This window comes from Vidua macroura, chromosome 6 (genome assembly GCF_024509145.1).
Source record: "Vidua macroura isolate BioBank_ID:100142 chromosome 6, ASM2450914v1, whole genome shotgun sequence".
In the NCBI taxonomy this organism is placed as follows: Eukaryota; Metazoa; Chordata; class Aves; order Passeriformes; family Viduidae; genus Vidua; species Vidua macroura.
Genome location: NC_071576.1, coordinates 2,674,944 through 2,687,682, shown reverse-complemented (window position 1 = coordinate 2,687,682; position 12,739 = coordinate 2,674,944). Strand labels below are relative to the sequence as shown.

General features: G+C 45.5%; 1 protein-coding gene across 1 annotated transcript; it reads right to left on the bottom strand.

Moving 5' to 3' along the window:
• Positions 1 to 1,979: 1,979 nt before the first annotated feature.
• PSMC6 (proteasome 26S subunit, ATPase 6) lies at positions 1,980 to 12,720 on the bottom strand. The gene is made up of 14 exons (XM_053981716.1): positions 12,600 to 12,720; positions 11,282 to 11,361; positions 11,034 to 11,073; positions 10,641 to 10,693; positions 8,758 to 8,825; positions 8,245 to 8,359; positions 7,613 to 7,700; positions 6,880 to 6,941; positions 6,675 to 6,798; positions 6,487 to 6,548; positions 5,395 to 5,515; positions 5,224 to 5,304; positions 3,011 to 3,082; positions 1,980 to 2,477 (listed from the first exon to the last, which is right to left on the bottom strand). The coding sequence occupies exons 1-14, from the start codon at positions 12,682 to 12,684 to the stop codon at positions 2,359 to 2,361; spliced, it is 1,170 nt and encodes a 389-aa protein (XP_053837691.1). The 5' UTR covers positions 12,685 to 12,720; the 3' UTR covers positions 1,980 to 2,358.
• Between the last annotated feature and the right edge of the window lie 19 nt (positions 12,721 to 12,739).

The window sequence follows — 12,739 nt, the reverse complement described above, 5'->3', positions numbered from 1 at the left end:
GCGGGTCATCTCTGGGAGGTTTGGAGTCGCCATCCCTGGAGGTGTCCGAGGAACGCCTCAGTGGCCTCGGTGCTCTGGGCTGGGGATCAGTCACAGATTGGACTCGATGATCCCAGATGTATTTTCCTACCTAAATAACTCTGGGATCTCCAGTCGGCTCCTCTTTGTGTAAATGATGTCCTCAGACACCTCGGTGTTGGGGCAAGAATCTGTTTTTCTGCTTTTTGAGGTCACACACTCTGAGAATTCCAGGAGAGCTGAAGAGGGACTGGGGACGAGATGGAGGGACAGGACACAGGGAATGGCTTCCACTGACAAAAGGCAGGGATGGATGGGAGATTGGGAAGGAATTCTGCCCTGTGAGAGGGGTGAGGCCCTGGCACAGGGTGCCCCTGGATCCCTGGAAATGTCCAAGGCCAGGCTGGACAGGGCTTGGAGCCACCTGGGATGGTGGAAGGTGTCCCTGCCATGGCAGGGGGTGGAATGGGATGGTCCTTAAGCTCCCTTCCAACCCAAACCATTTTATGATTCTATGAGATTTCACTTTAAGCTGCAGTTATTCATTCCTTCGCTTTTTGGTGAACCAAAATTCTGCACTGGTGTCACTGGAACTTCTGAGGGAAGCTTAGTCAAAGTAGGCAAAGTCAGTGGGTTGGCTGCTTAAATAAAATTGGAAGTGTCTTTTTGGAAATGCTAGCCCTGGAATTTTAGAGTGTCAATTTTTATTTCTAGTGCACCTTTCTGCTGTTTCTACTAAATAACACTTTGAGAAACCTTCAACAATCACATTTCAGCAACCATTCCCTCAGCCAGAGGCCCAGCTCGCTGTTTCCATCACTGTTCTGCTCAGAAATGGACTTTGATTTCATGTTCTCATTGTTCCAGGCACATGGACTCAAAAGGGTGTTAAAACTAAACCCAAGATTTGCATCTTTACACTCCTGACACAGCCACAACAGGGAGAAAGGTCATAGCCATATAAACAAGGAAATATTGTTGCCTGTCCTGTTTTAACTGTTCTACATCTGTTTGATCTGTGATGGGAAAGGAAATAAAACTACAGCTGTTAAAATTGCCAGGGAGATGCTGTGTGTTTCCTGGGAAGTCAAGAGCTAATCTAATGTACTTGCCTGTCAGCTGAGCAGGCCCAGAGTAATCCAATTAGGATAATTAGAAGTAGCCAGAAGTGCAATTTAGTGCATTGCTGCTCCAGTGCAACATTCAGGTGAGCTGCACAGTGCAGTGGGTTTGTGTGCACACCTCGGGGTGGAACTGCTTGGAAAATAAAAACAAAAGTAAAGCAGATGCCCTTAAAATCACCACCACCACCTTGTTTACTTCCTGCAATAAATAAACACCAGCTCAGGTAAATCTTATTTCCAGAATTCAGCAGCAAATGAGTGTGCCCAGGTGGGCAAAGAGGCCAAAGGCACCTGGCTTGTACCAGGCACGGTGTGGCCACAGGAGCAGGACAGTGACTGTCCCCTGTGCTGGCACTGGCACCTCCAGCCCTGGGGACAGCTCTGGGCCCCTCATGGAAAGGACACCGAGGGGTTGGAGCGTGTCCAGGGAAGGGAATGGAGCTGGAAATGGGTCTGGAGCTCCAGGAGAGGCTGAGGGAGCTGGGAAGGGGCTCAGCCTGGAGAAAAGGAGGCTCAGGGGGGACCTTGTGGCTCTGCACAGCTCCTGCCAGGAGGGGACAGCCGGGGGGGTCGGGCCCTGCTCCAGGGAACAGGGAGAGGAGGAGAGGAAATGACCCCAAATTGCACCAGGGGAGGTTTAGATTGGATATTAGGGAAAATTCCTTCATGGAAAGGATTGTCCAGACCCCACCAGCCCCTTCTCTCTCCGAGGATTAGGCTGCCTCTGTTTGGTATAGGAGAACTCCAATCCTTACACCAGAGAAAAGTTGCTCCTCAAACTCAGAAGACACAAAATTCACCTCTCTGTGAGAGCTACACACAAAATCCACCAGGATAAACGGTTTTAAACAGGTTTTATTCATAAACTGTTTGGGGAAAGGAGATTTACTGATATACAAAAAGTCAAGAAATGAACTGACTTTTGTTTGTGAATCCCTTCAAGCACATTTATAAATTCCCACCATAATTGCAAAGAGAACAACACATCTCTACACACTTTTACTGAGCCTGGGCTGTAATGAACATTGCATTTCAGAATTGTACAGAAAACACACTCCTGTAGCCAACTTGCAACTAGCATTCCCAAAATTACTAGCTACATGCTACACAAACACCTTACAATGATAATCAAGAGGTACATTATTTCTCTCCTTTTTTTTTTTATGCATTAACCCAGTAGGATGTGTACAATCAATCACAAATTCTATAATTTAATTTACACAGGTTTGTAGTCAAGCTTGGACTCCAGCTTCTTGGAATCAGCCACTTTCCTGACAGCTTTCATGAAATCTTCCTGAACTACGAAGTCATGATCAGCACGGATTGCAAACATCCCTGGGAGAGAGGATTTAACAGTGTGAAGAGACACAACATGAAGTTTCACTCAAATTCAAATGAAAACTGATCCAGGTTACACTATCTGCACGACTTTCCCATGTCCTGGATGTTGGGAAGAGAAGGGAATTCACCTTTCTGAACTAAGGGAGTACTAAAAAGAAAACTTGTTTAAACTCTGAGTGTGCATTTACTGTGTTAATCAGCCTGCCCATGCAGGCAAACTCCACAAATTTTCATGTGAAAAAAGCATAAAATAGCATCAACTCTGCAGGTACATGGGTACCAAGAGCCCTGAATTATCTCCAAAAAGGAGAAAAATGGGTACAATCCCTGTTTCTGGAATGTATCTGGTTCTAATGAGACACTGGGACACATCATGATCAGCCAACAAGTGGCTGGCTCAGATCAGCTCAAGTGAAATGTTCCAGTAGAATGTTTTTGAGCTCCTGGGTTTAATCCACAGAGGAACAGCTCCAAGATTCAGCATTATCCAAGATTTAGCACATCCAAATGAAGAGTTAAAGAATTACCTGCTTCAGTACAGACGTTTCTCAAGTCTGCTCCGTTGAAGCCATCTGAAAGCTTCACGATTGCTTCATAATCTGTTCACAAAACACCAGCACCCGTTAGGAATAAATCACCCTTCCCCTTAGGGATGCCAATAAAATACAGATCCAGCTACCAAACTTGGATTTCAGTACAAACAGAGCTGCCCATTGGGCTGATAAATTAACTGGAATCAGCAGCTGTATCAGCCCTTCCATTAAAACAGAAATGTGTGGCAGCCAAAAGCTCGTGTTATATAATGAAATCCCAAAGTTACCAATTTGTGGTTACAAGAATCAACATGAAGTGCAAAAGCTCCATCAAGGCAATGTTCTTATCATTTAAATGCTGTAAAAAGCCAGAAAACTCATCTCCAAGTGGTCATAACTCAGTCCCTTTCCACTTCCAACACTCCATCTACTAAAGGCACTTAGTGTCTTAATATATTAAGCCTGATGTTTTATGCACATTTATTTCCTAAAAGAGTGGCCATGGTTATAATTCAGTGGAAATCAATTTCTAAACCACTGCTGAGCCTCCAGTAAGTTCTGATTTTTGCAAGGCTGCTTATTAAAATTATCAGTTCCCTGGAAAACTTTTCAGTTTCCCTTCTGTATAAAATTCAAAACATTTGAATCAAATGTTTTTATCTCAAGAATCCAAAAGCTCCTGAAGATGAGTAGTTCTTCAGCTGTATTTTAATTCCATGTAGTACAATGTCATATAAAAATTGGAAAGTTAAAAAACCTAAGTGAGGGGAATGAGCAAGGTTGAACAGTGCAAGGTTTGTGAGTTTAGGGTTTTCAGCAGACACCAGGATTGAAGCAGGAGAATCTCATGCTTGAACCTGAGCAAATCCTTATCTTTGGATTTTAATCCAATTTCCACCTCACCCTGCTGCTAAGTTCAGGCCTTCCTTTTGGGGTATCAAAGCTGAGCATCACAGTCTTTCCACATCACATGCAGGAATTTAGCAAGGACCTGACACCTCCGATCCCACCCTGCTCCACTGCAGTGCCAAAGACACGAGAACAGGATGGAGCAGAATTCCAGAATCCCACAATGGCTTGGGTTGGAAGAGACCTTCAAGAGCATCTTGTTCCAACCCCTGCCATGGCCAGGGGCACCTTTCACTTTCTCCAAGCCCATTCAACCTGGCCTGGAACACTTCCAGGGATCCAGAGGCAGTCACAGCTGCTCTGGGAAAACTGAGCCAGGGCCTCACTGTCCTCACAGTGAAGAGTTTCTTCTCACCACCCCACCTCTCCCTGCCCTCTGGCAGTGGGAAGCCATTCCCCCTTGTGCTGTCACTCCATGCCTTGTAAGAAGTTTCTCTCCAAAAACTTTACCTCAGGCTCATGATTTCCTTTGAGCTCCTTCTCTCCTTAGCCTGCAGCCACGTGCAGGTTTAAGCCAACACTGCTGCTAAGAAAAGCAGTGCCCAGCCCTGGCCCTCCCCCAGCTCCCTCCTGCTGTCCCTGAGCTGAGCTGCAGCTGTTGATGCAGCCAGATGGTGACTGGGATCAGCTCCAGGGGCTGCAGGAATCGCTGCTGTCAGCACAGAGGGGGTGGGGGTGGCACAGGGCCCTGGGGCACTGCTGCACTCCCAGGCAGCCAGCGCTGCTTTAAAGGCAAATCCCAGCCCCAGCTTCCTCCAGGAAAGCTGGGAGGAGTGGCTGTGAAAGCAGGACTCTGGGCAGCTCAGAGTAACACAGCCCTTAAATAAACCCTCCCCGTTTTATCTTATTATTCTGCCCTTACACTCCTGAGAGAATGATCCACACTACTACCAGACAACAATTTTGCTTATGCCATCTCCAAGATTTCTCCCTGACTTTTAAAGATTGTTGCTTTCAGACTTCTTCATTAGCAATATTTCTTTCATTGAGGGGTGAATGAAAACACTCTTTACTTGCATTAAGCCATCCCATTAGAAACAGGAAACTGCCAGATGAGAACCTTGTTGATTTTCCAGTTTCCAGCTGGGCTCCAAGGGTTTATATTCAGTTTTCCTTTTCAAAGACTTAACAACGGTTCAATCAGGATGCATTTAAAAATAAAACAAGTAGACTTCCAAGAGGGGAAGTTGTGTGGGCAGTGTGAAGGTGGGAATACAATCAGAATCACTGTAACAACTCACCCTCTTCCCATCCCTATGAACAGCAGCAGGAATGACATCCAGGGAACTTCTACTTACCTATCTCACCATGTTTAGTGATAGGACCTGCATGAATCTTCAAAATATCTAATCTGGCTTGTTCATTTGGTAGATCGATATCTAGAAAGAATTAGAGCTTCAATCAAAGCAGAAACCCACAATTCCCATGGATTACATCCTCCTTCCAGCCACTGGGAAGCAGAAACTCACGGATTTTTCTATCCAGCCTTCCGGGCCGCAGCAGGGCAGGGTCCAGGGTGTCAGGTCTGTTGGTAGCCATGATCATTTTAACTCTGTGCAGAGTGTCAAATCCATCCATCTGATTCAACAACTAACAGGGAACAGAACTTTGGTTTTAAACAGCCCCAAATCTTCCCAGGTTTGTTTTCCTACCTAAGTATTCTTCAAGATGAAAAGCTCTGAAGTAAAAAAGAATCCTACAAGGCCTTGAGCTCCCTGAATATTCAATCCCAAGCAGTGAAGAGCTTAAGAGACACTGAAAATGCTTTGCCCACAGAAAAGGACATTGAGCAAAGCTGAGCTCAAACGTGAAACACTTGACTGAAACAATGAGGCAAAGAAAATACTGCAAGGACTGAAGGAGCCAATGGCTGCCTGACACATTTGGACTGTAGTGCACCAAGGCCAGGACATTCCAATTAGACTTGAAGAACAGCCTCTGGAATACTAATCCACACACAGGAAGGCATTTCATTGTGAACACTCAAAGCACTTGCTCTTTGATCACAGTGATTTAATTCTCTATGGAAAGCAGACACATTCTTTAGAACCAGGCAAAATGTTTGCAAACACAGGCCAAGGAAGGTTCCCATTAGCTTCAGAATTCCTAATTGTCACCAGTGGTTTTAATATTCTCTTCACACAACCCAGTTTATCAAAGCAATGAATACAGAAACAAAGAAATACAAGTGCTCCTCCTAGCTTTGAAAATCCAACTGCAAGAGTCCAAAAATGTTATATATTGGGTGCCTTTGGGACTAAGAGAGACAGAAAGGGGGGTTCTGCAAACCTTCAAAGAAGCAGGGAGCAGCAGTAAGCAGAAGAAAATATCCCAAATCATTTCAGCAATTTAAAAGATTCCATTAGTCTCCACACTGAACTCATGACTGAGTTATCAGGATGTGCAGAACGTGCCATTTGTAAAAGCAGCAATTAGTTCACTTCTAGTTTAAGATTATTAACCCAGAAAAGGTACTGCAAAGCCAGATCCCAGGTAACAATTCACACCTGTACTATTATTTACCGTGGCTGTTCAGGCCACAGTCAGAATTGGACACTCACCTCCATCAGAGTCCTCTGAATTTCTCTATCAGCTGATGTGCCTTCGGAAAAGCGGCGCCCACCTGCAGCACACCAAACCCATCAGTTCTACTACTTGAATTTTGCCTTTTAAACGGGGGGAATTGGCTTTATAGCTGACTCCAGCCTTAAAAGGAGAGCCCAGGCACCCCCCAGGCCACGAGCCTTACCAATAGCATCGATCTCATCCATGAAAATGATGCAGGGCTGATGATCTCGGGCATAATTGAACATCTCTCGGATCAGCCGAGCGCTCTCGCCGATGTATTTGTCCACTATGGAACTGGACACCACCTTGGGAAGGACAGAGGGCCTGGATGAGGAGACTGGAGAGCAAACAGACCCCATGTGTGTGGGGGCAGTGCTATTACACACCTTGAGGAAGTTGCAATCCAGCTGGCTGGCAACTGCTCTGGCCAAAAGGGTTTTTCCTGTGCCTGCATAAACAAGAGATTGAAGCTGTTTAATTACTGACTCAACACTGCCTGCCAATGAATTAAAAAGGGAAAGGGAAAAAAAGGGAAAGGGAAAGGAAGAGGGAGAAAAAGAAGAAAGTAAAAGAGAAAAGGGAAAGGAAAAGGAAAAAAAAAAGAAAAAAGGGGAAAGAAAAAAGGGAAAGGAAAAAACAAAGATGAGATGGAGAGAGGAAAGGGAGAGGAAAGGGAGAGGAAAGGGAGAGGAAAGGGAGAGGAAAGGGAGAGGAAAGGGAGAGGAAAGGGAGAGGAAAGGGAGAGGAAAGGGAGAGGAAAGGGAGAGGAAAGGGAGAGGAAAGGGAGAGGAAAGGGAGAGGAAAGGGAGAGGAAAGGGAGAGGAAAGGGAGAGGAAAGGGAGAGGAAAGGGAGAGGAAAGGGAGAGGAAAGGGAGAGGAAAGGGAGAGGAAACAGAGAGGAAACAGAGAGGAAACAGAGAGGAAACAGAGAGGAAAGGAAAAAAGGAAGAAAAAAGGAAAAAAGAGAAAGGAAAAAGAGAAGAAAGAAAATAGAAAAATTAAAAAGAAAAAAGAAAAAGGAAAAAATAAAAATAAAAAGGGAAAGAAGGAGAATCAAAGAAGGCTTTGGTCAGTCTGAAAGCAACAACCAAACACTTGTTGCCCTTTGCTGAGACTCACCAGGGGGGCCGTACAGCAGGCAGCCTTTTGGAGGGATAATTCCCACACGCTGGAATAATTCTGGGTTTGTAAGTGGCAGTTCAATGACCTGTGAAGGGACAGAGAGCAAACTGAGCCTCTGAGTTTTAAAACAGTTAGTGGTGCACATGCCAGCCTGTTTTTCACCTATCTGCATTATTTATTGGCAGCATTTTTGTGTGAGAAACAGCTCAGTAAGAAAATGTGAGATCCCATGGATCAATCCACTCCCCTGCCCTGGCTCTGCAATTGCTGCTTCCTCTCAATGCTCTTTGCTCAAATCACATCCCTACTGTCCTAATTCTATTCCCCAGAGCAATCCTGGCAGTTTTTGAGCAAAATTCCAGCCTGCTTTGCTGGCCCTCCCACTTGACTTCAAGGCACTCCCACAGCCTAAAGCATCCTGGATCCTTTAAACCCTCTTCTCTAAAGGATCATCTTCATTTTAATCCCAGTCCAAGCACTTTAAATGAAACATGAAAAGCACTGATCTGAGAGGATCCTTGAACAGCCCCATGCTGGTGGAGGACAAACATCAAAGAGGTGGTTTTGCCCTGAAAAGCTTCACTGAGAGCTTGGATCAGGATCTGATGGGGGTTTGAGGCACTGGGTACCTCCCGTAACTCTCGGATTTGTTCCGACAAGCCTCCGATCTCAGAGTAGGAAACATCTCCTGGGTCTTCATGAGACATGTTATAAACCAGTGGATCCACTTCCCTGGGCAAGTATCTGGAAAACAAGAGTTAAGAGGAGATATTTTTATGGTGTAGACACATTTATAAATTCATAAAGTTATTCCCATATATTTTACAGCAATATGAACATTATTTCTTCTCTTCCCACCTCACCTGCTGAAAAAACAGAAAAAAACCCCAAACCTAGCAAACTTTTTTAAGTTTTAAAACACAGCTTAAAACATGGCTGAAAATACTATAATTATTTCTCTAAAGAAAAACCAATTACTTTTTAAATCATATAAAACAGACACACAAGTCTTCCCTCAAAATAATTGTCCTTACTTAAGCATTGCTTTGCAGAAAACACTCACAAAATATTGCAGAAGTGATTATTCAAGTCTTTGTGTAATGTTTTTCCCTCTTTTTATGGTGAGAAGAGCAGAATCCTACCTCATAATAGTCAGAGTGGTCATGTCCAGAGCAACTCTCGTCCCTGGCTTCAGCTTACTCTTGTCAAGCTAATCCCAAAAAAAAGAATTCTGTTAGAACCCCACTCCAAACCCTGATTTTAGCCAAAATGTTCACTGGAGTTTGCACTCCTTGCTCCATCACACACAAGAAAAAAGAAGGCTACAGAGTGACACATCAAGCAGTCATTACCTTACCTCCACCTCTTTTTAAAACAAAGACTGTTTTCTGGTCCATCATTAATTTTTCATTTTACTGCTGTCAATCTGACTGCATCAGTGGGATCTAATCCTCTCCCCTCTTCTCCACACAGGAACAGCTGTTTCAGAATAACTAAACAACCCTCACAAAAAGTTTAACATTTTCCTGTGTCATTACTTCCCCTCTTTGAAGTCAGCTGTTCAGTTATTACTCTTTCACCTTGGATGCCTCCTCTCCTGCCTCAGCAGTTTTTGTCTGCTTATTCCATTTTTATGGGATTTTAAAACACATTCCAGCACACCCTACTAAATTTTGCTGGAATTAAAAGAGGATTTTGACAATCCTTTTCCAGGACTGCTGGAAGTTTCCCACTGTCCCTGCTGGGGGATTTATAAGGTGCCTTGCCAGGTCCTTGACCCTCTGGAAGGGTTTAGGATCAAGCTGTCCCCTCTCCCTTACTCCAGTCACTACTAAGGCCTCTTTCCAGCTTCCTTATCCAAAAAACTTTATAACAGCTTGGAATCTCTCAGATTCAACTCTGCCCAACAGACTGAAGTTATTTTGCAGTGAGAAGAAAACAAAGAGAAACCACTTGACCTTCTTAACTAATGCACTTGAGATAGGGAAGTTATTTTGCTCCCACTTAAGCAGCCTTGCTCTCCTCCCTCCTGAGCAGCAGCAGCTCAGCCAGGAGGGCTTTGATCAAAAACTCGTCCTTCTAGTCCAGAAGAAATTGTTTGTCTTTGATATTTTGACATTTTGAAAACAATCAGGGTTTTATTTTTTTTGAGCCTCTGGTAGCAAATCAAGGATCTTTTAAGATAAAAGAGTGTTTTTAGTGAAGAATAAACTCCAAAGTGCTGGTTCATCCAAGGACAACCTATCCCTTAGGATTCAGCTCTGTTTCAACATCAAGATTACCTCACATGCCCCATAGTGGAATTCATTTTACTTATGTCCCAAAATTCTGCAATGAACATCAGTTTCTCTCCAGAAAGAGGAAAAAAAAATAAAGATATGGATAAAGATAATGGCTTTAAACAGACAGAGTGTAGGTCTGGATGGGATTTTGGGAAGGAATTCCTGGCTGTGAGAGTGGGCAGGCCCTGGTACAGGGTGCCCAGAGAAGCTGGGGCTGCCCCTGGATCCCTGGCAGTGCCCAAAGCCAGGTTGGACAGGGCTTGGAGCAACCTGGGACGGTGGGAGGTGTCCCTGCCATGACAGAAGGTCGAATGGGATGGGATTTAAGGTCTCTTTCAACCCAAACTATTCCATGATTATGATATAAGGTGAAATAACATCAAATCTAAAACTCAGCAGCAAGACAGCAACAGTCACAGCACAGCAACTGTGAAATTACACAATCAATTATCGTAACAATTAATTTTCAGAGAGTCCAAAATCAGGCAGAAGGACAGAGTTTTGACTCAAGAAAAATCATAAAACACATGCAAGGTCCTGGGAATGCTGTGGATTATTTTGTCTCCACCAGAAGTTACACTGCTACCACTACAAAGGGAGAGGGGAGCAGGTACCAGTGTAAAATAGTGGTGTGCACATTAAAGAAGAGAAAAACACTCCACTAAGGACCCAGTGGTTGAAAAGCAATGCTAATATTCCACAGGAAAGCAAATTTTAAATGAATATTGACACAGATGAATTACCTGACGGCGACAGCCAACCACATATCTTGGTCCATTTGTAGCCTTCACAATGACTGGAGAAAGAAAATTAAAGAAAAACCCCAAATTTACTCAATTCACCCTCTGAGCTTTGATTCTGAATTAACCAGAATGATTTCTGCCAATAATCTGATCACCAACACTTTAATTCTTTACTTCTCCATAACTTAAAAAGGATTTAAACTTCAAAAGCTTTTTGTTTTATATCTGCCCCATCCCTGGAAGTGTTCCATGCCAGGTGGGACAGGGCTTGGAGCAGCCTGGGATAGTGGAAGGTTGGAATGAGATGCTCTTAAAGGTCTCTTCCAACCCAAACCATGCCATGGTTCCATGATTTCCAGACTCTCAGAGAATATAACAGTTGAGTGTACTCACACTTCTCCTCTGTCAGCTGTTTAAGAACCTCACCGACGATCTGTAAAACAGTAAATACAGCATCAGCCTCAAGGGAAATGAACACTGCAGGGCTCAGACACCCTGTAACCCATCCCTAACCCATCGGTTCCTGCTGTCAAAGCCCCTGTTTGTTTGCTCCCACTCCCTAGTTCTTGCTGCTAAAAATGCATGTAAAGGTTACTGCAAGAGGCAGCACAGGATGTCAACACCTCGCTTCCCTCACGTACCTGCCCAACGCTCTGCAAGGCCTTGAGGTCATTTTCTGACTTCTCATACTGCTTGGTGAGCTCTTTCAGCTGTTCCCTTACTAGGAGAGGAAAGAAACACAGGATTTTGGTAACCTTCAACCCCACAAGAGCACAGGACCAGACCCTTTTCCAGCAGCAGAGCTGCAGGTAGAGTGAGACTGGGAGACCAGCAAGGAGCCTTGAGCTAATGTGGAGAAGGGAATGGAGCTGGGAAGAGGCTGAGGGAGCTGGGGAAGGGGCTGGAGCTCCAGGAGAGGCTGAGGGAGCTGGGAAGGGGCTCAGCCTGGAGAAAAGGAGGCTCAGGGGGGACCTTGTGGCTCTGCACAGCTCCTGACAGGAGGGGACAGCTGGGGGGGTCGGGCTCTGCTCCAGGGAACAGAGACAGGACAAGGGGAAATGACCTCAAGTTGTGCCAGGGTAAGTTTAAACTAGATATTAGGGACTTTTTTTTTCATGGAAAGGGTGAAAAAAAGTCCCTGGGGAAAGGCTGCCAAGAAAGACAGTGGAGTCTCCATCCCTGGAGGTGATAGTAAAAGGGTTCTAAAATCATGGGGATCTGGGGAGTTGGAAGGAAAATTAAGCTTAGTAGGCCCTGGGAAAATACCCTGGGAAAGTATAGGCCTTGTACTTGCTAGAACTGCACCTCTGTAGGTAGTATATGATAAATGGTATAGTTGTTAGATGTGATGATTGGATATAATTACTGTTTAATCGTGAGAATAATCATGAGAAACTGTGGTCAGGGGCTTGAGAAAGATCGCGAGAAACTCATGCTTGAATGAAGTCAATGTATATAATAGAACAATATAAGTTTAATAATTAATATGTAAGATAGAATATAAAATACGTTCAGCTCGAAAGCCATGTCGGAGTCAGATTTGGGTCTGTAGCCCTGATTCCCAGAGCTCTACAATAAAAGCACCTGCATATAACCACATTCCGTGGTTATGTGTGCTCCTGAACGCTAACAGAGGTGTCCAAGGAACGACTGGACGCGGCACTCGGTGCTGACAAGGCGCTGACAGTCACGACTTGGTCCCGCTCATCCCAGAGATCTTTTCAAAGCTGAAGGACTCCGTGATTCTGTGACCCTCCGGAGCTCTCCCGAGGGGACCGGGACCCAGCGGCGGCGCTGGCCGCGCCCAGCCCCGTCCGCCCCCCGCTCCCCAGGGCCCGGCCAGGCCCATGACGAAGCGCGGGCAGCGCCGCGCTCCCTCTCGGGGGCTCCGCGGGGCGCTCAGAGGCGCCCACCCCCCCCCCGCCCCGTCCCCTCACGGCCCGCCGTGCCCGCGCTCACACTCCTTGAGGCGGCCGTCGATCTCCTTGTGCTCCAGCAGCTTCTTGCGGTAGTCCTGCAGCGCCTTGTCTCTGGGGTCCGCCATGGTGAGCAGCCGCCGCTCACAGGGAATGCCGGGAAGGGCCACGGCGGCGGGGCCG

What these genes read in the sequence shown, in the direction of transcription:
- PSMC6 (XM_053981716.1), bottom strand. Translation starts at nt 12,684, where the DNA reads ATGGCGGACCCCAGAGACAAGGCGCTGCAGGACTACCGCAAGAAGCTG. An exon ending in ACCACTCTGACTATTATGAG is followed by an intron (nt 8,360 to 8,757) that starts GTAGGATTCTGC and finishes CTTGTTTTCCAG; the next exon opens with ATACTTGCCCAGGGAAGTGG. An exon ending in CACTAAACATGGTGAGATAG is followed by an intron (nt 3,083 to 5,223) that starts GTAAGTAGAAGT and finishes TTTTGTGAACAG; the next exon opens with ATTATGAAGCAATCGTGAAG.